The sequence below is a fragment of the Doryrhamphus excisus genome, linkage group LG7 (genome assembly GCF_037039965.1).
Source record: "Doryrhamphus excisus strain RoL-2023G ecotype Guam linkage group LG7, RoL_Dexc_Guam_v1.1, whole genome shotgun sequence".
Taxonomy (NCBI): Eukaryota; Metazoa; Chordata; class Actinopteri; order Syngnathiformes; family Syngnathidae; genus Doryrhamphus; species Doryrhamphus excisus.
The window spans coordinates 1,686,986-1,714,552 of record NC_136363.1 but is presented as its reverse complement, the minus strand read 5'-3'; the positions used below and the strand labels follow the sequence as shown (position 1 = coordinate 1,714,552).

Genomic DNA, 27,567 nt, shown 5'->3' with positions numbered 1-27,567 from the left:
TCAGATTACAATTGAGTGCATCCCATAATCAGTTCCCAGTTCCACATGTCCAAAAGGAGTAGGAAGAAGCACAGCTTATTAAATCCTACCCCTCCATGTGGTACTTTTACAATCAGTAACTGTTACATTTGTTCACTTCCTGCTTTCCTAATATAGTTTGAGTTGGGTTTTTTGGTTTGGTTTTTGGTGTTTTTGGTTTTTGTTTCATTTATTTAATTTTTTAAATATTTTTTGTAGTCTAAATTTTTTGTTATTTATTTTGTATTATTTCTTGTATTTTTTTTACATTTTTAAAAAATGTTTAAAATTTTTTTATTTAAAAAAAAAATGTCAACGCTCTCTCTTTGGTTTTGTTTGCATTATTCCAAATAGCCGTCCCTCGTTGATGGCGGTTCATTGCTTCCATTCCCGATCATGATTAGAGTAGGATTCCTTATTCATTAATGGAATATCTTGGAAGTTAGAGCTCGGGAAACCTGTTTACCACCTTCCAAATACACTTTTTAACATCATTAGAGCCCTCTAGACATGAAATAACACCCCTATAGTCACCTTTACACTCCCATTACACAATATAATAGACCAAAGTCTTTGATTGAAAGCAACTTTATGTAATTTAATTGACGGCGAAGGTCCCAACATTATTATTCCAAGCCTCGTCTGCTGCAGCGAGCGCGTGCGTAGCGAAGCGGCGTAGCGGTCTCCCCGCCTATGAAAAGTCAACATGATGCACCAGTTTCTCCAGCCAGCCGCCATGAGTGACGCGCTGAGGCAATGTTGGTCATTTGTGTTGCACATGTGACCTCATGCTTGCGTGTATGATGCTATATGAATTATATATGAATAATATCAAGTGTTGTAACGTCCCGTGTCGTCTTCTCCGGCTCCCTGCAGTTGATTGGCGCCGCAATAGCAGCCTTGTTTGGCGGCCGGGTGATGTAACCCGCACGTAACCTCGGCAACGGTGTGCATTGGCGAGCCGGCGGCGCGGGATCAAATCTCCTTTCTCGGGTTTGCGGACGAGCGGGCGGGCAAGCGAGGGAGAGATTTGGTAAACATCGGCCGCCGTGTAACCGGCGGATGATGTAAGCCTGAAGACATCCCTGTGAGTGGCAGACGCACGCGTTAGCTTCCTTTGGCTAGCAGGACAGAAGTATTGGGACGCCTGGCCGACAGGAAGTGCGGAAAACATGGCATGGTTTACGTCATTTTACTTTTTATTTATTGAACAAATATAGTATAAAAATGTTTTTGTTTACGCTGTCATGGCTGCTAATAACTGATAGCTTCCCAGATGACTTAGTGGTTGTAGGGGGCCTCGAGGAGGTGGGCATCGAGTCCCCTGTGATCAATAATCAATAGTGATGGGTTCATCAGACGCTGATACTGTATGGGGTAATAGGAGCATAAAGGTGACTATAGGGGTGCTATTTCATGTCTGGAGGGCTCTAGTGTTAAAAACAATTAGAAGATGGTAAACAATTTCTATGTCTTATTTGATTATTTCTACTATATGGGGTAATATGAGCATAAATGTGACTATAGGGGTGCTATTTTATGTCTAGAGGGCTCTAGTGTTAAAAACATATTTAGAAGGTGGTAAACAGGTTTTATGTCTTATTTTATTATTTCTACTATATGGGGTAATAGGAGCATAAAGGTGACTATAGGGGTGCTATTTCATGTCTAGAGGGCTCTACTTTTAAAAACATTTAGAAGGTAGTAAACAGGTTTTATGTCTGATTTTATTACTTCTACTATATTGGGTAATAGGAGCATAAAGGTGACTATAGGGGTGCTATTTCATGTCTAGAGGGCTCTAGTGTTAAAAACAATTAGAAGATGGTAAACAGGTTCTAAGTCTTATTTTATTATTTCTACTATATGGGTTAATAGGAGCATAAAGGTGACTATAGGGGTGCTATTTTATGTCTAGAGGGCTCTAGTTTTAAAAACATATTTAGAAGGTAGTAAACAGGTTTTATGTCTGATTTTATTACTTCTACTATATTGGGTAATAGGAGTATAAAGGTGACTATAGGGGTGCTATTTCATGTCTAGAGGGCTCTACTTTTAAAAACATTTAGAAGGTAGTAAACAGGTTTTATGTCTTATTTTATTACTTCTACTATATTGGGTAATAGGAGCATAAAGGTGACTATAGGGGTGCTATTTCATGTCTAGAGGGCTCTAGTTTTAAAAACATATTTAGAAGGTAGTAAACATGTTTTATGTCTGATTTTATTACTTCTACTATATTGGGTAATAGGAGCATAAAGGTGACTGTAGGGGTGCTATTTTATGTCTAGAGGGCTCTAGTGTTAAAAACATACTTAGAAGGTGGTAAACAGGTTTTATGTCTTATTGTATTATTTCTACTATATGGGGTAATAGGAGCATAAAGGTCACTATAGGGGTGCTATTTTATGTCTAGAGGGCTCTAGTGTTAAAAACATACTTAGAAGGTGGTAAACAGGTTTTATGTCTTATTTTATTACTTCTACTAAATTGGGTAATAGGAGCATAAAGGTGACTATAGGGGTGCTATTTTATGTCTAGAGGGCTCTAGTGTTAAAAACATACTTAGAAGGTGGTAAACAGGTTTTATGTCTTATTGTATTATTTCTACTATATGGGGTAGTAGGGGCATAAAGGTGACTATAGGGGTGCTATTTCATGTCTAGAGGGCTCTAGTGTTAAAAACATATTTAGAAGGTGGTAAACAGGTTTTATGTCTTTTTTTATTCTACTATATTGGGTAATAGGAGCATAAAAATGACTATAGGGGTGCTATTTTATGTCGAGAGGGCTCTAGTGTTAAAAACAATAAGAAGATGGTAAACAGGTTCTATGTCTTATTTTCTTGTTTCTATTATATGGGGTAATGGGAGCATAAAGGTGACTATAGGGGTGCTATTTTATGTCCAGAGAGCTCTAGTGTTAAAAACATATTTAGAAGGTGGTAAACAGGTTTTATGTCCTATTTTATTACTTCTCCTATATAGGGCAATAGGAGCATATTGATCAATAATCAATAGTAGTGATGGGCTCTAAAGACGTTTGATGGGTGAACAAAGCGGCCCTGCATGTAATGAACCGCTTTCATTCTCCTGGGCTTTCACGTGCGCCGTCGTCCGGCATTTGTGGCGTCCATCAATACGTCTACTCCTGCTAATGGCCTCCTCCATCCTCCCCATCCTCTCCATCCCATTAATTCCCCCGGCAACAGCACTTCGGAGGAGTTGTAAAGCGAGTTATGCAAAGTCAAAAGCGCTCGTCTTGTCGTCTTTCCATTAAGGCTGAGCACGCCGTGTCCACCGGCCGCAAAGCAGACGATAAGCGGCGTCCGTTAGCCGGCTAATAAATGGAGCATAGATGTACACATTAAGCGCAGTCGTTAACACGTCTATTATGTTTGTTTCCAAGGTTGTTTAAGGTACAGCGTAGCTATAAATGATGCATAGGAGGAGGCTGAAGGAGATGCTGGTTGTTGTTGGAGCAAAAGGAGACGCTTGATGCTGTGTTTTAGTCGCATGATGGAAGATGAGGACAGAAAGTAAACATAACACAGGAACAAGGAACTTTCTCAGGGAGTCTATATTATGTCTTGGTTATATCTTGTATGTCATATTTTCTAGTATTTTGTCTACGATAGCATGTAGGTGACTATTTGGGGTGTTATTTCACATTTACAGGAGCATAAAGGTCACTATAGGGGTGCTATTTCATGTCTAGAGGGCTCTAGTGTTAAAAACATATTTAGAAGGTGGTAAACAGGTTTTATGTCTTATATTATTATTTCTACTATATGGGGTAATAGGAGCATAAAGGTCACTATAGGGGTGCTATTTCATGTCTAGAGGGCTCTAGTAATACAAACATATTTTGAAGGTGGTAAACAGGTCCCATGTCTTATTTTATAATTTTTACTATATGGGGTAATAGGAGCATAAAGGTCACTATAGGGGTGCTATTTCATGTCTAGAGGGCTCTAGTGTTAAAAACATATTTAGAAGGTGGTAAGCAGGTTTTATGTCTTATATTATTATTTCTACTATATGGGGTAATAGGAGCATAAAGGTCACTATAGGGGTGCTATTTCATGTCTAGAGGGCTCTAGTGTTAAAAACATATTTAGAAGGTGGTAAACAGGTTTTATGTCTTATTGTATTATTTCTACTATATGGGGTAATAGGAGCATAAAGGTCACTATAGGGGTGCTATTTTATGTCTAGAGGGCTCTAGTGCTAAAAACATATTTAGAAGTTGGTCAACAGGTTCTATGTCTTATTTTATTATTTCTACTATATGGGGTAATATGAGCATAAATGTCACTATAGGGGTGCTATTTCATGTCTAGAGGGCTCTAGTGTTAAAACATATTTAGAAGATGGTAAACAATTTCTATGTCTACTCTATGGGGTAATACGAGCATAAAGATGACTATAGGGGTGCTATTTCATGTCTAGAGGGCTCTAGTGTTAAAAACATTTAGAAGATGGTAAACAGATTCTATGTCTTATTTTATTATTTCTACTATATTGGGGTAATAGGAGCATAAAGGTGACTATAGGGGTGCTATTTCATGCCTAGCGGGCTCTAATAAACAGGTTTTGTATTCTTTAACTACTACTATATGTATCATTAAATAATATTCATAAATAAGGAATCCTACTCTGCGGTTTGGTCTGGAACCAATGAGCCACCAAACGAGGGATTCGTCAAGCAACCTCTCCTGGACTGTAGGCCCCTCCCCCATCTAAAAGCACTCACAGGTGGCTCCGCCTTGCAGAAAGTTAATTTGTATTTCTACACACGTTTGTGTTGCTTTTCATGTGTTTTGTCTCACACACACACACACACACCAATTATGCAAATTAGACAATGACATCATCTCTGGGCTACGAGAACTGAGCAGAAAGAGGAATAGAATTTGAACGCAGGCGTGCGTATTGTGCACGTGTAAGGTGTTTGTGCTGATGGGCGGCGTCGTGTATTTTCATATCGGAGCCGGCAGCCGCAGCCCGGCTTTTCCGAACGCGAATAAATCATCCCATCCCAGACTCTCTGCTGCGGTTTGAGCAATTAGCGGAATAAAGCACTCTCTTTAATACACGTTGTCCAATTCAAGACGCCACTCGTCTTCCTAATGGCAGCATAATAAATGGCGTGCGCGGCGTTTAAACGACTGTAAAGACAGATCGCTCATCAATCCTGCTTCCATCTATCCTCCATTTTCCCACACTGCATCTTTCCGAATTCCCCCGCTGTGGTGTTTGGCAGGTGTGGGCGGGGCTTGCGTTGACATTTCGTTTCGGGCAGCGACGGCGGCGGAATGAGAATGTGGCTTCTTTCACTCCTCACATGAGCGCGCCGCCATCACTGCCGCCGTGCTGCCGAGCATACAAATGTGTGCGTGTGTTAGAATCTCGCCTCACCGTCGTCGCCTCTGATGCTAAACGTCTCTCCCGCAGGTCGCACCGGGAAGCGCTCCACCATGCCCGACTCACCTGCGGACGTCAAGACACAGTCCAGGTTGACCCCTCCCACCATGCCGCCCCCACCCAGCACCCAAGGAGGCCCCCGCAACAGCTCCTACACCCCCACCACCTGTGAGTATCGGAACGCCACCAGTCAAAGGTTTGGAGACACTTCCTGTATGAGGAAGTGTGTGTAAACCTTCCGCTGGTAGCGTATAAGTCAGTGTACAGGACGTCTGAACGGACTAAAAAAAGACTCCCCCCCCCCCTCTCGCCTTCCAGTGACCAACGGCAGCAGCCATTCGCCCACCGCCCTCAACGGAGCGCCGTCGCCGCCCAACGGCTACAGCAACGGGCCCAGCTCCTCGTCGTCGTCCTCGCTGGCCAACCAGCAGCTGCCGCCGGCGTGCGGCGCCCGCCAGCTCAGTAAGCTCAAACGCTTTCTCACCACTCTGCAGCAGTTCGGCAACGACATCTCGCCGGAAATCGGCGAGCGGGTCCGCACGCTGGTGTTGGGATTGGTGGTGAGTAGTAAGCCGTGGACAGATCAAACATATACAATATACAATATACAATATAACGTATGAAAACGTTTTGTAGTGTTGGACCGTACGGAGCTCCTAAGTCGAGCTTTAAAGTGTAAAAAGAAGAAAGGGCAGTGAGACAATAAACTATTCAATAAACATTCAAGTGAAATATCGTCCTGTTCATCAGCTGACCATAAGACCTTAGCTTAGCTAAAAAGGCTGAGCAACATCTCCACATAGCCGGCTGCCGTTTGACGCCCCTGCACCACATCAGGCTCCATTGTTCCATTAAAGGATATACATGTTTTTCTCCCAATATTTTAACTTAAGGGCATTTTGTGGCGTTTAAGGAGACGAGACCTTTGAAGACGTTTTCCTTTGAAAAGCCTTCCCATGGCAGATGATTTATCTGATGATTATTATTGGACTGCATTTGGCACCAGGAGTAAGTAGCACCCAGTAGCACCCTTCATTTGGGCCCAGGATGGTCCCGTGTCCTACAGACAGCCACTGGGATCCTCCTGTGAATAGTCCGGTGTAGAGCGTCAAAAATGGGGTGAAAAGTCTGGTGTAGCACATCAAAAACAGCGTGAAAAATCAGGTGTAGCCTGTCAAAAACAGGGCGAAAAGTCCGGTGTAGCGTGTCAGAAACAGGGTGAAAAGTTCGGTGTAGCATGTCAAAAACAGGGTGAAAATTCCTGTATAGCGCATCAAAAACAGGGTGAAAATTCCAGTGTAGCGCGTCAAAAACAGGGCAAAAATCCCTGTGTAGCGCGTCAAAAACAGGGTGAAAATTCCGGTGTAGTGCGTCAAAAACAGGGTGAAAATTCCGGTGTAGTGCGTCAAAAATGGGGTGAAAAGTCAGGTGTAGCCTGTCAAAATCGGGGTGAAAAGTCTGGTGTAGCGCGTCAAAAACAGGGTGAAAATTCCAGTGTAGCGTGTCAAAAACTGAATGAAAATTCCGGTGTAGCGTGTCAAAAACAGGGTGAAAAGTCCGATGTAGCATGTCAAAAAGTGAGTGAAAATTCCAGTGTAGCGTGTCAAAAACGGGGTTAAAAGTCTGGTGTAGCACGTCAAAAACTGAATGAAAATTCCGGTGTAGCGCGTCAAAAACAGGGTGAAAAGTCCGGTGTAGCGTGTCAAAAACAGGGTGAAAATTCCGGAGTAGCGCGTCAAAAATGGGATGAAAATTCCGGTGTAGCGCGTCAAAAACTGAATGAAAATTCCGGTGTAGCGCGTCAAAAACAGGGTGAGAAGTCCGATGTAGCATGTCAAAAAGTGAGTGAAAATTCCGGTGTAGCGCGTCAAAAACGGGGTTAAAAGTCTGGTGTAGCACGTCAAAAACTGAATGAAAATTCCGGTGTAGCGCGTCAAAAACAGGGTGAAAATTCCGGTGTAGCGCGTCAAAAACAGGGTGAAAATTCCGGTGTAGCGCGTCAAAAACAGGGTGAAAAGTCCGGTGTAGCGTGTCAAAAACAGGGTGAAAATTCCGGTGTAGCGCGTCAAAAACAGGGTGAAAATTCCGGTGTAGCGCGTCAAAAACAGGGTGAAAAGTCCGGTGTAGCGTGTCAAAAACAGGGTGAAAATTCCTGTGTAGCGCGTCAAAAACAGGGCGAAAATTCCGGAGTAGCTCGTCAAAAACAGGGTGAAAAGTCCAGTGTAGCACGTCAAAAATGGGATGAAAATTCCGGTGTAGCGTGTCAAAAACTGAATGAAAATTCCGGTGTAGCGTGTCAAAAACAGGGTGAGAAGTCCGATGTAGCATGTCAAAAACTGAATGAAAATTCCGGTGTAGCATGTCAAAAACTGAATGAAAATTCCGGTGTAGCGTGTCAAAAACGGGGTTAAAAGTCTGGTGTAGCACGTCAAAAACTGAATGAAAATTCCGGTGTAGCGCATCAAAAACAGGGCATTCTCTGTAAACCGTGAATGCAGGGGAGTTTAGTCTTTTTAGTGGTGCACCCTCTTTTGCACAATACTCATTTTTGCACAATTTTAGCCCAACTAGCAAGCGGCGTCGAACAATGTCCATGGCTGAAATGGATGAACACAAACACTTCCTGCCGCTGGTCAATCACCGAACTTAGGCACCGAAAGTTACAAAAATGAACGGGACCCAGAGAATCGGAATTTGGACGCCCGATGTCCAAAAGCTGCTCTTTCATGCTCTTAAAATAGTTCTTTGTCTCGCTCCCATTTCTTCTTTTTGCATTTTGAATATCTACTTGGAACCTCCTTAAGATCCAACAGTACAATGTGTACATTTACTGAACATGCTGATGAGTAGTAGTAGTCGTAGTAGTAGTAGTAGTATACAGTAGATGTGATACAGATGACATCCCATTAGCATCATGTACTTGTCATTTTTATGGACGCTGTGGGAGACAAAAACATGAACAGTAAAACAAATGAGCTTTCTCCTGTTGCTTCCTTTGCTAACTATAGCGACAAAGTTGGCAACAAGGATCCCTCCTGCTACGTCTTCTTATTCCTTGGCTGTATGAGGTTAGGATGCCACCTGCTGTACGGAGGTGGAAGGACAGTCTTCATTCAGAGACAGTCCCATGATAATGTGTTTATTTATCGGTAGCATGAAATGTATCTGTGGCGGGCCAAACCACTGGGTTTAAAATCAGCTTGCATGAAATTCTAACTGAAACCCGTACACCAAAACATTCAACTTTTGAGCTGGACTTTGTCGGCCATCTTGGATGAGACCTGCCTCGCTACGCTGTGAGCCAGGAAGGAGCAGATAGCAGAGGAGGAGATTTGCCTTTAATGAAGCAGGCCGAGCATCGCCTCCTTTTGGCCGGGGCTTGTGTTTGTTTATCTGCGGCGTCTCCTGTGCGTCCTTTTTGGCTTGTCTCCGCCCCCCCCTCCCCCTCGCCGCCTTATTGAGGAGAATGACACCGTTAATTAGCCGCTTTGGTGCCGCAGAGACGCCGACTCACAATCTGGGCCAACAGATGTAAGACTGAATGCAACAAAATTCCGATGTGGGAAATAAGGCGGTGTTTTGTGTTTTTTTTATTCCGCGCCACGCGCCTCCCAGGTGGATGCTCACCTCGCGCTGTCAATCATCTTCACCGCCGTCTGGGAGTCGTAGCGCACGTCCAAGGTTATAAATAAGCAATGCGGCTTTTTAGGCATAGCAATAATACCCAAAACCCAAAATCAGATAGAAACTACAACCTCAAAGGGACACCAACATTCGTTAATAATCATTCATTGGGGCTTATGGAGTACTGCGGAAAAGTCTTTATTATTACATTATCATAATACATCATGTTATGGAATATATATAATATTATTCCATGATGTATTTCATTTTTTTCTGACTTATGAACGTATTTAACATTTTTTATCAACCAACAGAACATGAAATTCAACTAGAAAATAAGAAAAAGAAAACACAACAACAATAAGAAAACACAAACAAAAATAGCAGAAAGCTACATTCTACTGGCTAGCTAATTTATTTAGCTAGCTTGTACTTTTGAAGGTTCAAGTGGGATCAAAGTTCACCTTGTTGTCGTCTAATAATTGTAGCTACTGAAAAAGCTACTACACAAAAATAAATGACAATACACCATTTTTTTTTATAAGAACGGAGCAAGAAAATACAACCAAAATGAAAAAAGAGTTGTAGATTTAGCGAGCTAGCTAGCTAGCAAATAAATTGAGGTCAAATATCAGCTTGTTGTTTTTGCATTTGTAATAAAAAAGGACTCAATCGCATATGAGACAACAGTAGCATTCCGACAAATGTCCGATTTCCTCGTTGGGCATTTTTGAGGATGCGCCTGGCCTGGCTTGATATCTTTGATTTAGCGGCATAAAGGAAGATATTAGTTCCTGCGAGTGGGGTCCATATGGTTCCTGTTAGGGAGCTCGCACCAAACATTCCCCCGAGCGCGCACACACAGTAATATAAGACTTAATGTCTTCCACATGGACTCATGTCTTGTCTCTCTCTGCCCGCAGAATTCCACGCTAACCATCGAGGAGTTCCACTCCAAGCTCCAAGAAGCCACCAACTTCCCCCTGCGACCTTTCGTCATCCCGTTCCTGAAGGTAGGAGCTGCCGGGAAGCCACTCAGAGATGATGAACGACGGGGACGCTCGTACGAGCCAGACGTGCGCGGCCTCTTTGTGTCCGATCGATCCATGCAAACCACGCAGACGACATTTAAGGCGGCGCTCGTTTGTTTCTGTCTGACATCTCGGGTGCCGTTTTATTATTATTCCTTTTCATTTTCTTTTTTTTTCTGTTGCTGTCTCGTCTTTTTTTTTTTTTTTTTTTTCACCGGCGTTATTGATCCGCGTGAATGCATAAACGCTCCGATCTATGCCGCCACTCACTTGGACGTATACCCCCCCCCCCCACACACACACACACGACAGACACCATTTCACAAGGAAGGTACCACAAAATGTCATATGATGAGGAAAAAAATGTCCTTGTTGGAGCAGAAAGTTGCAAAAAAGAGCAAAAAAATTTTAATGACAAGGAAAATTAAAGTTGATTGATTTTTTTTAAACAAACAAAACAATAAAAAAATTGTTTTTTTTAATGAGAATAAAGTCCAAATATTATGGCAATAAAGTTGAAATAGAAAAACAGTTGACACTTTACCAGAATGAAGTCAAATTATGACGAGAAAAAAGTCGTATTCTTACAAGAAAAAAAGAAAATAAATTCATAATATCATAAAGAAAAAAATACAAAAACTATTAAGGAAAAAGTATGTTGTAATATTGTGAGAAATGAACAAATAAAGACATCATTTTTGGAAAATGGGGTGAAGAAAAAGACAAAATAAGACAAAAATAATAAAGTCTGAATATGATGACAATAAAGCCGTAATTAAAAGAACAAAATAACGCTCTAAAATAGTTGAAAAATCTAAACAAAAATCATAATTTTATGACAATAAAATAATACTCTTATTAGGAAAATAGTTGCACTCGTACAAGAATAAACTTGTGTTATAATACAGTAAAATTACATATATATAATGAAATATGAAGGAAAAATATATTCTGGTATTATGACAAAATAGGAAAATTAGGTTGGGGAAAATGTTAGAATATTGTTGAAATTGTTTAAATACCACAAAATTTAAAAAAAAAAAGCAGAAATGAAAAAAAATGGAATTTTTCAAGAATAAAATAAAAATTTTAAGAAGCAAAAGACCAGATTTTACAAGAAAAAAAAAATACCATGAGGAAAAATAATGCCATTTTATTAGCATAGAGTTGAAATATTACAGAAAAAAAATTCTAAAAAAAAAAATTTTAATATGAAAAAAAACAACAAATTAAATAATTAGTTGGGTAAAAAAGTGATAAATTCAAAATATTCTGGGAATAAAGTCATAATATTATCGGAAGAAAATTTCTGAAGATTGTTTAAAAATAAATTAGAAACATAAAAAAAAAAACAGAAACAAACAAAAGACCACTTTCTCATGGACTCCACATTATAATGAAAGCGACACCCCGGCTAGAATTACAGCATTGCGGCTTGTTTGCTAGCTAGCTAACGCTACTTATTGCTGTGCACAAATAATAAAAAATACAAATGTCGTCTTCGGTTTGGAGAAAAGGGCTGAACGTGTCGTACGCAAAGGCGCCACTAGTTGGCGCTAATACCGTTTCGACACGTTATGCTAGGTATTGTGTCTCATCCTTGCCAAAGTGCTACGCTTTGTTGTGTTTGTGCGCCGTTGCACAAAGATAAAGAAAAAGACGAGCGCTCACTCGTCATCTTTCCTGCTTCCTAGCTCGCCTGCGTTGTCTTCAGCCTCCATCCTTCCTCCTCTCATCCTGCCTCCTTTCCTCAGCAGATGCTTTGTGCATCAGTGGAATCAAAGGAGAAATCTTTTTTTTTTTTTTTTTTTTTTTCCTCCATCGCTACTTTGCTGCCTGTCTAATTTTAGTGTCTCCCCGCTGTGGGACCTTAAATGCCAGCGAGCATATGGTAGCCGAGTGTGTGTGCGTGTGCATGTGCGTGTGTGTGTGTGTGTGTGTGTGCTTTATAGGTGCGCGGAAGCACAGCTGTAACAATGCACCCCGAAGCTCGGCTCGCTCCGTATTTCATTATGCTAATGTTAGCGGCGGGTGACCCCTGCATCCAACCTGCCGCATCTTTCCTTCTTTCTATTCCGACGGAGCGCCAAAGTGGCGGCGTGATGCGATGCTTTACTGGAAGGGAGGCGGTGACGCCGCGGCGGGACGTCGGCCAAACGCAGACAAAAACAATGTTTTTAAGGATGAAAGTTGCAGTCTTTGTTTGGGAAGCAAAGACGCGCAAAGTGAAAGCAGATGAGCATCAGCGCGTCGCTTTCACGCTCTTCTGGTTAGCGTAGCCGCAGCATAGTCCGCCGTGATACAATGACGGCCTGGCGTGCGCTTCCCTTAAGTCGTCGTTCTCGCACGTCCCGCGGCACCGCTAATGGGGATGACCTCCAGCCTGGGAAGTATGAGGTCAGGGGGGGTCAAAGCAATCTATTTTACACCGCCTAGCCGCTCTAATCACGGGCTCTTAGCGCCATTAGCTCAGGCCTGACGTTACTAAGATTGTTCAAGATGTATTTTGGATTATATTTAAAATAACTTTCATCTAAAATACCCAAGTATCTCAAATAGCCTCCGGCTAACAGGCAAACAGGTTTTTTGTCTTATTGTCTCTAATTCTGTCTACTATATTGGGTAATAGCAATATAAAGGTGACCATAGGGCTGTTATTTCATATCTAGAGGGCTCTAACAATATTTAAAAGCGTATTTAGAAGGTGGCAAACAGGTTTTATGTCTTATTTTTTCTCATTCTGTCGACGATATTAGGTAATAGCAGTATAAGGGTGACCATAGGGCTGTTATTTCATATTTAGAAGGTGGCAAACAGGTTTTATGTTTATTGGATAATAGCGGTATAAGGACGATTATAGGGTTGTTATTTCATGTGTAGAGGGCTCTAGCAATGTTAAAAAGCTTATTTAGAAGGTGGCAAATAGGTTTTATGTCTTATTTTCTCTCATTTTGTCTACTATATTGGGTAATAGCAGTATAAGGACGATTATAGGGTTGTTATTTCATGTGTAGAGGGCTCTAACAATGTTAAAAAGCTTATTTAGAAGGTGGCAAATAGGTTTTATGTCTCATTTTCTCTCATTTTGTCTACTATATTGGGTAATAGCAGTATAAGGACGATTATAGGGTTGTTATTTCATGTGTAGAGGGCTCTAACAATGTTTAAAAGCGTATTTAGAAGGTGGCAAACAGGTTTTATGTCTTATTTTTTCTCATTCTGTCGACGATATTGGATAATAGCAGTATAAGGACGATTATAGGGTTGTTATTTCATGTGTAGAGGGCTCTAACAATGTTAAAAATCTTATTTAGAAGGTGGCAAACAGGTTTTTATGTCTTATTGTCTCTAATTCTGTCTACTATATTGGGTAATAGCAGCATAAGGGTGATTATAGGGCTGTTATTTCATGTCTACAGGGCTCTAACGATGTTAAAACGCTGATTTAGAAGGTGGCAAACAGGTTTTATGTCTTATTTTCCTCATCATTCTGTCTACTATATTGGGTAATTGCAGTATAAAGGTGACCATAGGGCTGTTATTTAATATCTAGAGGGCTCTAACAATGTTTAAAAGCTTATTTAGAAGTTGGCAAACTGGTTTTATGTCTTATTGTCTCTAATTCTGTCTACTATATTGGGTAATATCAGTATAAGGGTGACCATAGGGCTGTTATTTCATATCTAGAGGGCTCTAACAATGTTAAAAAGCTTATTTAGAAGGTGGCAAACATGATTTATGTCCTATTTTCTCTAATTATGTCTACTATATTGGGTAATAGCAGTATAAGGGTGACCATAGGGCTGTTATTTCATATCTAGAGGGCTCTAACAATGTTAAAAAGCTTATTTAGAAGGTGGCAAACATGATTTATGTCTTATTTTCTCTCATTCTGTCTACTATATTGGGTAATAGCAGTATAAAGGTGACCATAGGGCTGTTATTTCATATCTAGAGGGCTCTAACAATGTTTAAAAGCTTATTTAGAAGTTGGCAAACTGGTTTTATGTCTTATTGTCTCTAATTCTGTCTACTATATTGGGTAATATCAGTATAAGGGTGACCATAGGGCTGTTATTTCATATCTAGAGGGCTCTAACAATGTTAAAAAGCTTATTTAGAAGGTGGCAAACATGATTTATGTCTTATTTTCTCTAATTATGTCTACTATATTGGGTAATAGCAGTATAAGGGTGACCATAGGGCTGTTATTTCATATCTAGAGGGCTCTAACAATGTTAAAAAGCTTATTTAGAAGGTGGCAAACATGATTTATGTCTTATTTTCTCTCATTCTGTCTACTATATTGGGTAATAGCAGTATAAAGGTGACCATAGGGCTGTTATTTCATATCTAGAGGGCTCTAACAATGTTTAAAAGCTTATTTAGAAGTTGGCAAACTGGTTTTATGTCTTATTGTCTCTAATTATGTCTACTATATTGGGTAATAGCAGTATAAGGGTGACCATAGGGCTGTTATTTCATATCTAGAGGGCTCTAACAACATTAAAAAAAAACATTATTTGGAAGGGGATAACAGTTTACTCTGCTCTAACTACCAAAATATTCCACTTGTAGAAATGGAATCCTTTCACTTCTGGTCCGCATGGTGGATGAGTGGTTAGCATGTTGGCAATAGCACTGTCACATAGGAGACAGCACTAATTACCAGTGCTGGTGATTTAGTGTAGCTGTGACATTGGTTGCTGCAGTTGTAAATGTGTACAAACATAAAGCAGAATAAATGGAGAAAAGGCATAAAAGATGGCTCCTCCTCCCGAGGCTGCACTCAAGCATCGGGCCCGGCCGCTGTGATGCAACGCTTTCACGCGCTTGCCTGCCGCGGCTTTGAAGTCGGCTCTGGCGTTACCTGCGCCGACTGGTGTTAAATACGTCTCCGTGGAGAAGACATTCTAAAAAAAAAAAAAAAAAAAAAAACAGCGCTGTGGTGAAAGGGGAAGAGACTTGTGTTGGTATCATTATCTTGTCTTTCATCAATAAAACATCAACATGTCCTCCTTTGGATGAAAGCATTCTCCATCGCCTCTCAAGTTCAACCTTTTACTGCATTTGTATCTACTCTTCATCTACTCTTCATCTTCTTCATCTTCTCACAGCACATGCTGCTCTTCTTTTGCATCATTATTTCAAGGAAAAGCTCCCAGGGTTTCACACGTGTGCTGAGCAAATTCTTAAAAACGCTTCTGGTTTTTAAAAAGGCCTTTTGGAGATGGAAGTGCTTTGCATTTATTCTATTTACTCAAGGGGGGGGGTCCAAATGTTTGCCGGTGAGGGCCACGTCGTGATAAATGAACATTGGTGATGCCAACACGTTGTATTCATTTCATCACAGCTTTGTCATATCCCGGAGGACTCCACTCTGCTCTTTTTTCTTTCATTTTGGCTTTTTTTTTTTACTTTCCATATTGTTAAAATTTCCTCTGAAATCATTTTCATACTTTTTATTTTACGACTTTATGCCTATGAAATTTTGCCTTTATTGCCATAATACTAGAACTGTTTCCCCTAACCTAATTTTCTAAAAATGACAGCTTAATAATTAATAACAACAAAATAATTATAAAATAATTATAAAATAATTAAATAATTAAAATGCAAATAATTATAAAATAAATATATATAATGTAATAATTGTAATTATAATTAGATATAATATAATAAAATAATAATTTATTATGATATAAATTACAACTATTATATCTTTTGCTTGTTTCAAATAATATTACCAATATTTACAAAAACATAAAAAAAAAAAGATTTTCCACTGAATATTTTGACTTTATTGTCTTTTTTTCATGTCTGTTATTTTCAATTTCCAGCTCTTTAAATTTTGTCTTTATTCTTAAATAATCTTCACTTTATGTTTGGAATATTTTGAGGTTATTCCCATAATATAATATTTTTCCCAAAACTAATTTTACAAAAAAATGCTACTTTATTTTTTTGTTTGTTTGTTTTGTTTGTTAATATTACAACTTTGAAAAAATAGTTTTTATATATTTTGGCAAGACATAATTTTTTTACCTCATTATTATTTTCTCTGAATATTTTGACTTTATTGCAAATGTTTTCTTTGCCTTTATTCCCATAATATTATACTTTCCTTTTTCTTGTTAGATTGCAATTTTTTAATTTTTATATTTTGACTTTATTTCTGCAAAATCAGCACTGAATTTTCAATGTCTATGGTTGTGGGTTGTTATGGTTGTTGGATTATATTTTCACAACGTGCCAAGGGCCAATAAAAGCAGCTGTTGGTCACAATGCCCCCCCCCTCCCAGGCGACACTTTGGACAACCCTGATTTGAAAGCTTTCTTCTCCCTCCTGCAGGCCAACCTGCCCCTCCTGCAGAGGGAGCTCCTCCACTGCGCCAGGCTGGCCAAGCAGAACCCCGCCCAGTACCTGGCCCAGCACGAGCAGCTGCTGCTGGACACCAGCACCACGTCGCCCGTGGACTCCTCCGAGCTGCTGCTGGATGTCAACGAGAACGGCAAGCGGCGGACGCCCGACAGGTTGGTCGCCTCTGCTCTGCTAAGCTACTGTATGCTAGCAGATGGTGTTGGGAGTGTAACGGTGACTATAGGGGTGTTATTTCATGTCTAGAGGGCTCTAATGTTGTTTGGAAGGTGGTAGAAAAGCTTTTCTATACTCTAACTACCAAAGTATTCCATTTATGAATAAGGAATCTTATTTTGTGGAAATTGTGGAATGAGTTGACCGCCATAAACGAGGAATGAGTATATTTTTGGTGGAAACGTGACTGAAGGAAATATTTGGCTCGATGACCTCGTATGGGTTTGTGTTAGTATCTGAGGGAGTATCTACTCAATAGATATTCTACATACAGTTTATATGTGAAAGGGGTACGTGGTAGACTGGTGGCCGGGGGAGGGGGGGGCTGGCATGTGGACATAAATGAAAAGCCGTGGGAGAACGTGGACGTCCCCCGTGGGCATCAACATTGTTGCTGCAGGAAGACGAGAAGGGAGGCGGGATGAGCCGAGGGAGGCAGGGAGCGATGGAGGGAAAAAGAGCATATGGAGCGCCGCGGATGAGCATTAGGATCCCATAAAAACAGCTCATTAAGAAGTTCAATCTGTTCATGGGAGAGAGAGATGTGGGGGGGGGGGTGACACACACACACACACACACACACACACACACACAAGCCCATATGTGCAATCACACACACAAGCACACCTGGCTGCATTCATCTCTGCAAGCAGGCAAGAAACACCTGATCTTGTAGAAGCCAAACGTGGGAGTCGTGGATGTACACACCAGTCAAGTGTTTGTTTGGAGACGCCGCATTTATACAACAATAAACGTCAAGTCAAGTCTAATCTACAAAGGTCTCCAAACATTTGGAAAAAAAAGGTGTCATACGATATCCTGCAAAAGTATCTGCAAACGTTGACACTTTCTCATACAATAGCATGAGAAAGTGTCTCCAAACTTTTGACGAGCATGAGAAACTTATCATACAATATCATGAGAAAAGTGTCTTCAAACTTTTGACACTTTCTCATACAATAGCATGAGAAACATTCTCATGTAATGTCATGAGAAAGGGTTTCTAAACTTTTGACTAGCACGAGAAAATGTTTCCAAACTTTTGACACATTCTCATACTCTAGCATGAGAAACATTCTCATACAATAGCACGAGAAAGTGTCTCCAAACTTTTCACACTTTCTCATACGATAGCATGAGAAACGTTCCCATATGTCATAAGAAAGTGTCTCCAAACTTTTGACGAGCATGAGAAAGTGTCTCCAAACTTTTGATACTTTCTCATACAATAGCATGAGATATGTTCTCATATAATGTCATGAGAAAGGGTCTCCAAACTTTTGACACTTTCCCATACAATAGCATGAGAAACGTTCTCATATAATGTCATGAGAAAGGGTCTCCAAACTTTTGACACTTTCCCATACAATAGCATGAGAAACGTTCTCATATAATGTCATGAGAAAGGGTCTCCAAACTTTTGACAAGCATAAGAAAGTGTTTCCAAACGTTTGACACTTTCTCATACAATAGCATGAGAAATGTTCTCATATAATGTCATGAGAAAGGGTCTCCAAACTTTTGACGAGCATGAGAAAGTGTCTCCAAACTTTTGACACTTTCCCATACACTAACATGAGAAACTTTCTCATATAATGACATGAGAAAGGGTCTCCAAACTATTGACTAGCATGAGAAAGTGTTTCCAAACGTTTGACACTTTCTCATACAATAGCATGAGAAATGTTCTCATAAAATGTCATGAGAAAGGGCCTCCAAACTTTTGAGGAGCATGAGAAAGTGTTTTCAAGCTTTTGACACGTTCTCATACAATAGCATGAGAAACATTCTCATATAATGTCATGAGAAAGTGTCTCCAAACTTTTGACACCTTCTCATACAATAGCATGATAAACATTCTCAGATAATGTCATGAGAAAGGGTCTCCAAACTTTTGACACTCTCATACAATAGCATGAGAAACGTTCTCATATAATGTCATGAGAAAGGGTCTCCAAACTATTGACTAGCATGAGAAAGGGTTTCCAAACGTTTGACACTTTCTCATACAATAGCATGAGAAATGTTCTCATAAAATGTCATGAGAAAGGGCCTCCAAACTTTTGAGGAGCATGAGAAAGTGTTTTCAAGCTTTTGACACGTTCTCATACAATAGCATGAGAAACATTCTCATATGTCATGAGAAAGTGTCTCCAAACTTTTGACACCTTCTCATACAATAGCATGAGAAACGTTCTCAGATAATGTCATGAGAAAGGGTCTCCAAACTTTTGACACTCTCATACAATAGCATGAGAAACGTTCTCATATAATGTCATGAGAAAGGGTCTCCAAACTATTGACTAGCATGAGAAAGTGTTTCCAAACGTTTGACACTTTCTCATACAATAGCATGAGAAATGTTCTCATAAAATGTCATGAGAAAGGGCCTCCAAACTTTTGAGGAGCATGAGAAAGTGTTTTCAAGCTTTTGACACGTTCTCATACAATAGCATGAGAAACATTCTCATATGTCATGAGAAAGTGTCTCCAAACTTTTGACACCTTCTCATACAATAGCATGATAAACGTTCTCAGATAATGTCATGAGAAAGGGTCTCCAAACTTTTGACACTCTCATACAATAGCATGAGAAACGTTCTCATATAATGTCATGAGAAAGGGTCTCCAAACTTTTGACACTTTCTCATATAATGTCATGAGAAAGTGTCTCCAAACTTTTGACACCTTCTCGTACAATAGCATGATAAACATTCTCAGATAATGTCATGAGAAAGGGTCTCCAAACTTTTGACACTCTCATACAATAGCATGAGAAATGTTCTCATATAATGTCATGAGAAAGGGTCTCCAAACTTTTGACACTTTCTCATATAATGTCATGAGAAAGTGTCTCCAAACTTTTGACACCTTCTCGTACAATAGCATGATAAACATTCTCAGATAATGTCATGAGAAAGGGTCTCCAAACTTTTGACACTCTCATACAATAGCATGAGAAATGTTCTCATATAATGTCATGAGAAAGGGTCTCCAAACTTTTGACACTTTCTCATATAATGTCATGAGAAAGTGTCTCCAAACTTTTGACACCTTCTCATACAATAGCATGAGCAACGTTCTCATATAATGTCATGAGAAAGTGTCTCCAAACCTTTGCCTGGTCACATATGCGCATACTGTAAGTAAAGACGAACCTCATCCTCATCCTCATACTTCCTCCCAGAACCAAAGAGAACGGCTTCGACCGCGACGCCGCCGCCCTGCACCCAGACGTCCACCCGGGCAAGCGACCCTGCACCGTCAGCCCCGCCCAGCGCTTCAGCCCGTCCAACGGCATCTCCTACCAGCCCAACGGCCTGCCCCACCCGGGCCCGCTGCCCCCCCAGCACTACCGGCTGGACGACATGGCCATCGCCCACCACTACCGCGACACCTACCGCCACCCGCCGTCCAATCACAGGGAGATCCGTGAGAGAGCCCGCCCCATCGGTAATAACCTGACATTTATTATACATTATTATTGTGGTTATGAACAACCAGCCAAAAGTATAGACACACTTTGTCATTGAAAAGCATGACAAAGTGTCTCCAAACTTTTGACTGGTACTGCATGTTGCCCAGAATAGTACACATAATGCACCTATAGTCGCCGGGTCCATATCAATCATTCATATAAATCATCATCAATTCTTTTTTTTGTCGCTCCTGTGTTGAGTCAAGGTGAGCATAATGTGGATCCAAATATAAAGCTTACATCCCTTTGCATCACCTCAGCTTCTCATAATCCTCCGAGAAATACTATAATATGCTGTTTGTGTGCCTCATAAAGGTATCCACGCGGGGGGCCGGCAGGAGGAGGTGATAGACCACCGGCTGACGGACAGAGAGTGGGCCGAGGAGTGGAAGCACCTTGACCATGTAAGAAAAGTAATAACATTTTTATATTACTCTGCACCTTCACGCATGCATGCCTTCACTTCCCTCAACCTCTATGATCATCCCTGGGAGTCCCACACCAGTCAAAAGTTTAGAGACACTTTGTCAACCCATAACATGAGGAAGTGTCTCTAAACTTTTGTCTGGTAGCGCATATGTATCGAAACTGAATATTTAACATTAAAAGCATTAAAAGTCGTTTTATGTGTAAACTCAGCGCCTTGTCCGCTTCCCCCCCCCAGCTGCTCAACTGCATCATGGACATGGTGGAGAAGACGCGGCGCTCGCTGACGGTGCTGCGGCGATGCCAGGAGGCCGACCGCGAGGAGCTCAACTACTGGATCCGCCGCTACAGCGACGCTGAGGAGCTGAAGAAGGGTGCCGCCGCTGTTGGCGGCGTTGGCGGCGGTGGCGGCGGGCAGTCCAGGCAACAAAGCCCGGCCACGCAGGACAACACTACATCAGGTTTGTTGATGTGTCGCCTTCATTCGGTCATCAAGACATCTCACAATAGTAGGTTGGAATGTACAGTGTGTGTGTGTGCATGTGTGTGTGTGTGTATGTAGCTTTAAAGCGTGAGTGTGTGTCTCCATCCAAGTTTCTAGATGCCATATATCACATACACAACAACATAACTTGAAAGAGCTGGAAATGAGGACTTAAATGTAGCATCAGATGCTAGTGGTGCAACATCATGCTAGGTTAGCATATTCACTTGAAAAAAAGTGACTTTTTTTGTGGGAGCTGACGTAGTCCAGTTCTGAGCTGTTAGCACAGGTAATCTTGGGTGGGGGGGACGGTCCTTTTTTTGAGACATAGGTGAAGATCATGGAAAGACTTTTCAACGGAAGTGAGGCTTGAAGGTGTATCCTGCAGGCACCGATAGACTCGGCCACATTATTTATATAGATGGTGAACAAGGTTGGGCTTAAGATTGAACCTTGGGGGACACCTTTGAAGGATTTTAAGTGGTTCAGACCCAACATTTTCAGACTTGACTCTCTGAACACGGTTGTAGCGGTAGCTTGCAAACCAGTTGGTACAACTCTTAGATGGGCCAATAGGAGAGAGCCTACTACGTCGGAGGATGTTGTGATGTACTGAATCAAAGACCTTGACAAAATCCAAGAAAGTAGGCTAAGCTAAGCCGACCTGTTTATTGTCTATGGTGGTGATGATGTTATTAAGGCCTGGATCTGGACTACTGATTGGCGTCAATGAAGTGAGTTAACTGTTTTTGAATTAGGGAGAAGCCAACAGTGTGGAAGTGGTGTCGGTAATGGAGCCACATTGGAAACCACGGCAATAAAGGCTTGCGATGTTGCGATGACCCCAATCCTTGGGGTCAGTGCCACAGGATGAAAATTTGTCCTTGAAATTTTAGCTGTAGCCATTTTTAGTCGGGAATGGTTTGTCAATAATAGTATTGAAAGCTTTAAAATAAGACCAGGCATCATCCATAGGTTAATTCTCTATCAGTTAACATCATGTAGGAAAGAGCTCTGTGACTGTTTTTACCACATAAAACTTCACCGAACATGATCTCTTCTATTGTGTAGTTGCGTAATCACCTCTAATAAATATGTCCTTGGGAGTGGGCATCCGGGTTGAAAAATGCCTCTTTAGTAGCTAATGAGTTACATATAATGTAAAAAAAAATTTTATTTTTTTTTTAATTAATTAACAGGGAGGTTAATTAATAATTAATTAACTTCTTCGCCCCTGCATGCGACATGAAAGATACATTCTATATTCTACATACTCAAACACATACATACATACATACTCATACATTCAATCACGCAGCCGAAGATAACCGATGTGTTCCCCCCGCCCCACCCACCCGCCCCACCCACCCCGACCCTCCACTCTACCTGATAGACATTCACAGGGAGCTTCTGCATCGGCCCGTTTCTGGTTACGTCCCTGAAGAAATCTGGAAGAAAGCTGGTGAGCGAGCAAGCTGGTGCATACGCGCGCACGCACACACACACATACACACGCACACACACACACACACACACAGCAGCCTTCCTTATCATCTCTCAGCGGGCGTATAAGCCATCTTGCCTCGGTAGAAGCCCAGGCCATCTTTTTTTCCACCCACATGACTCATATGAGCTAAAGTGGTAGAACTGGTAGTCTCTTTGAATCCCAATGTGGTCTGCCCGTCAAACAACACCCCCCCCCCCCCACTATCACCATCACCATCACCACCACCATCACACACACCGCTCTCTCTTTGAATGCATGATGTGTATTGTCATCACAACACAGCACACACGATGTCAAAGGTTTGGAGACAATTTGTCATGTTGTTGGATGGGAAAGTGTCCCCAAACTTTTGACCGTTGGCGTATGTAAAGTGTTTGCCATGCATGAATGTATTTGTATTTGTGGTGGATACTTCATATTTGCTCTTATACTACACTGTATGAAGTATAACACATTGTAATGTAACTCGGCTTGGTTACACGCCTCATACACCTGGTCTGCTAGAGAATAAGAAGACGTGGCAGAAGGGATCAGTGTTGCCAACTTAGCGATAGAGTTTGGAATACAGTATTTAGCAAGTAATCAGACACGCTAAGTACTACAAAAAAGTGATAAATGGAGTATAGATAGGTATAGATAGTAAGTATAGATAGCTGTAGCTAGTAAATATAGATAGTAAATATAGATAGTAAGTATAGATAGGTATAGATAGTAAATATAGATAGGTATAGATAGTAAATATAGATAGTAAGTATAGATAGCTATAAATAGGTACAAATAGGTATAGATAGTAAGTATAGATAGTAAGTATAGATAGCTATAAATAGGTACAAATAGGTATAGATAGTAAGTATAGATAGTAAGTATAGATAGCTGTAGCTAGTAAGTATAGATAGCTATAGATAGTAAGTATAGATAGGTATAGATAGGTACAAATAGGTATACATAGGTACAGAAAAGTGTAGATAGGTATAGATATGCATAGATACGTAGGTATAGATAGGTGTAGATAGTAAGTATAGATAGATATGTATAGATAGGTACTATATCTAATAATATATAATCATATACATAGAAATACATCGTAAAGATCCACAGCCGAACGTAAGAAACAAAGAATATAATATAATAATATGAGAAATATACTATCATAATAATAATAATAATGAAATACAACAATTAGAATGATATATATGAACATAATTATCAACAATTACAAAATGATGACCTATAATATATACAATGTAATATATGATGATAAAATAAAGCAATTCCAGTGATACAGTATATAATTATGACACGTTTTATGGCATCATTATGTAACTTTGGTGCGTTCAAGGACCACTAGACAAAGTGTGAGATTTTTTTATGCTTAATGAAAAATATCATCAATGAAACAAACCAAGAGGTAAACATAGCTCTTCTCAGGCTCCTCCCCCATATCCTAGCAACCACAGGAGGGAGGAACGACACAGTACCAAAAAAAAAAAAAAAAAAGAAAAAAGTTTTGTCTGCCCTGTGGGGTACATGCTGGTGGTCTCCAGCCTTGCATAGCTTAGTAGTGCAGCGTGTGTGTCAGCCAGTAATTGAATTATAGCAGGACATGTGTAGGAGCCGCCGAGATGGAGTGGAGTCATTACTCCATTCCCGCGGAAAAGACCAAGCAATTTTCCCCCCCGGAGGCTCCTCGTCTCTTCTTCAGGGATCCACTTTGTGTTCGCCGTCAGCGCCGCGCTGCATAAAAAGAAAGACGGTGCCCCCGCCTGACCTCGCGGGAGGCGGCGCGGCCGAGTAATATGCATTTAAATTGAATCCGGCTCCGCTGTCGGGACGCCGCCGTGAATCTGCTTCTCGGTTGCCGCCGCCTTCCCGCGCTCGGCGTGTAATCACAATTCCACACGTTGAGGTTAAAGACGGAACCACCTTGTCGTAAAGACGCCCCGTCTCCACGCACGCGTCCGACTGTAAGACAAGTGGAACGCGATGGAGCTAAGCGAGGGCGGCGTTATCCGAGCTGGATGAACGATGGCGCCTTGTCTCCACGCACTTTTCACTCCGCAGACAAATCGGGATGTGACTGCCAAATTCCCGATGTTATTCCTATTGTTTACTTCCAATACAATACATCTGCTCGGAACGGCTCCATGTTTACCCGAGCAGCAGGCACGCGTGGGCCCTCGGAGACGCCACAGTGGAATTGTATCCTTTCAATATACTAAATGTCTTCATTTACATACACAATTAGTCAACGCACGCAAAGATGATTTATTATTATTTATTCCGTACAACTTGATAATTAATATTCATCTTGGATGCCTGAATATCTGCCAACTCTATTGACATTTTTATTATTTTATGTCCCTGTTGGAAAACTGTGACGCTGTAGCATGTAGCATGTAGCATGTAGCATGGATTTCTTTTTATACTTCAAGATTTCAGTTCAATACTTTTCAGTACATGTTTTATACATTTTTAAATACCTTATCAATCAATATATTTTTTTATTATTACATTTTTTGGTTTTCATTCATTCATTCATTTCTACCACCGAGGGTGGCGGGGGGGTGCTGGAGCCTATCCCAGCTGTCTTCGGGCAAGAGGCGGGGTACACCCTGGACTGGTGGCCAGCCAATCACAGGGCACATATAGACAAACAACCATTCACACTCACATTCATATCTATGGACAATTTGGAGTGGCTAATTAACCTAGCATGTTTTTAGGAATTTTTTTGTTTTGTTTTTTATATTAATAATTTATATTTTATTATTTTTTATTATATTTTATCAATATTGTTTTATATTATATTTTATATATTTTTTTATATATTTGGTATTTATTTTATTTTATTTTTTTATATAAATATATATATTTTTTTAACTGATTTAATTTTATATATAATTGATTATATACTTTTCAGTCTTTCACTTCTATATTTTGCCGGGTATATTGATGCTTATATATTTTATTATTTTTAATTAGTTTATTTTGTATACATTTTTATATATTTATTTATGTACCGTTGGTTTCATTGTATATATATATATATATTTTATATCTATTTATATATTTTTTTTATTTATTTTTTTATTTATTTTTTATGTAGGTAGGTTTCGGTCATGTTTTTTTTTTTTATATATATTTTTTTATTATTATTATATTATTATAAAAATAAATATATATTATATATAATTACTTATATTCTTTTATTATTATTTTAAATATTTTTCTATTTCAATTTATTATTTTTATATTTATTATATTATTAATTGCGATATTCCATGTATTTCTTTATTTAGTGGTATTGCAATATATACGTATAGCGTATTTCTATGATTTGTCATTGATGCATATGAATGTTTGGGTGCTGTTGAATGGCGTTTGTGTAAAGATGCGATGAAGTCGTCCTGTTCGTATGAAGTCAGTATCAGGTGAAGCGTGGAGGTCATTCCAAGGACGGGATCATTCATTCAAAGACACGCTTGACTGCCTTCCAGGTGCGGGCGGACTGACTTCCTGTGTCTCCGCCCTCTTTCCAGAGGAGGCGGTGAACGAGGTGAAGCGGCAGGCCATGTCGGAGCTGCAGAAGGCCGTGTCGGAGGCCGAGCGCAAAGCCCACGAGATGATCAGCAGCGAGCGCGCCAAGATGGAGCGCACGGTCGCCGAGGCCAAGCGGCAGGCGGCCGAGGACGCCCTGTCAATCATCAACCAGCAGGAGGATTCCAGCGAGGTGAGATGACGGCGTATATCGTCGCTTTCTTACTGAGCTTTTGGTCATCAAAAAACGGCAAATATAGCTTCCTTGCCAGGGCGGTATCTGTAAAGCTGTCACTTGTGTGCGTCAGAGCTGCTGGAATTGCGGTCGCAAAGCGAGCGAGACGTGCAGCGGCTGCAACACGGCGCGTTACTGCGGCTCCTTCTGCCAGCACAAGGACTGGGAGAAGCACCACCACGTGTGCGGCCAGACCCTCCAGACCCTGCCGGCCCCCCAGCAGCAGGGCGGCGCCCCGGGACCGGACACCCCGGCTCCGGTCAGCTCCTCCGCTTGCACCCCCAGCAGCTGTGCCGGGAGCCCGGCGGCGACCCCGCCCGCCGCGACTACACGCTCGTCCACCCCCGGGACCCCGTCGTCGTCGTCGTTGGCGCCGGACGGGACGCCGCGCTAGGACGGGGACGGAGGAGTCTCGCACACTTGCAAGTATGCTAAGCTAACGTGGCTAACAGAAGAAAAAAAAATTTTGTTTCTCTTGGGTCCATAATCGAGTCATATTGACTTTAAACAAAGATGCTCTTTGGTCTTTCCCGACCAGTCACTGTAAATAGTCACTTCTTCTTCGTCCTTTTGTGCTCGTCCTCGTTCTTGTTGATACCGTCGTCAGTCCTGCGTATTTTCTTGTAAATATTAAGAAGACCCACCAACCCACGCCCCCGGACCGCCCGCCCCCTCAGCCCCCAACCCCCACCTGAGCCAAACTTTGCTCCCGTTTCATCATCCTACTTTCTGATGTTCACATCCAGCCTGGCTTTGATTGGATTTTTACGGAAAAATACACACCTCCAGGCCCCCACGCCCCATCGGACCCCCGTGGGCACCCGCCGTTACCTCTCACACGGACCAGTGTCGCCCATCTGGGTCTTTATTTTCAATTCCTGAAAGGATGTTCGTTGCCTCCGTGGACGTACGTGGACGTTTGTGAGGCGGCGTCTTCCCCGGCTATTTTGGGGGGGGAAATATTGATGGGCGGCCATGTTAACGTTAACCACGTTATTATTTCCTGAGAGGTCAGTCGGAGGAAGAATGGATGCCTGGGACAGGAAGTGAGGTCACGGAAAGACCAGGGAGTTGGATGATTGTGCTGCAAGAAGACACCCATCCCCCCCCCCCCCCCCACCCCCTTTGGTAGTTGTTGCGGTCCAAACTCAGAGCTGCTACTTGAGCCAGAACTTTTTCCTGAGACGAAAAGCGCGGAAATTTTGT

The 27,567-nt window shown here is 41.2% G+C and overlaps 1 protein-coding gene across 6 annotated transcripts in view; it reads left to right on the top strand.

Moving 5' to 3' along the window:
- runx1t1 (RUNX1 partner transcriptional co-repressor 1) overlaps positions 1-27,567 on the top strand; it is a 48,724-nt gene extending 21,157 nt beyond the window's left edge. Inside the window, exons 2-11 of one of the 6 annotated variants that reach the window (XM_078791878.1) lie at positions 5,475-5,612; positions 5,763-6,004; positions 9,992-10,081; positions 16,452-16,633; positions 19,882-20,147; positions 20,488-20,576; positions 20,837-21,059; positions 22,476-22,544; positions 26,129-26,319; positions 26,435-27,567. In XM_078791878.1, coding sequence (XP_078648004.1) covers positions 5,475-5,612; positions 5,763-6,004; positions 9,992-10,081; positions 16,452-16,633; positions 19,882-20,147; positions 20,488-20,576; positions 20,837-21,059; positions 22,476-22,544; positions 26,129-26,319; positions 26,435-26,755 — 1,811 coding nt within the window. In that variant the 3' untranslated portion in view covers positions 26,756-27,567. Of the gene's footprint in view, positions 1-5,474; positions 5,613-5,762; positions 6,005-9,991; positions 10,082-16,451; positions 16,634-19,881; positions 20,148-20,487; positions 20,586-20,836; positions 21,060-22,475; positions 22,545-26,086; positions 26,320-26,434 lie in introns of all 6 variants that reach the window. The other 5 variants (XM_078791876.1, XM_078791877.1, XM_058047894.2 and 2 more) reach the window with 5 other exon arrangements.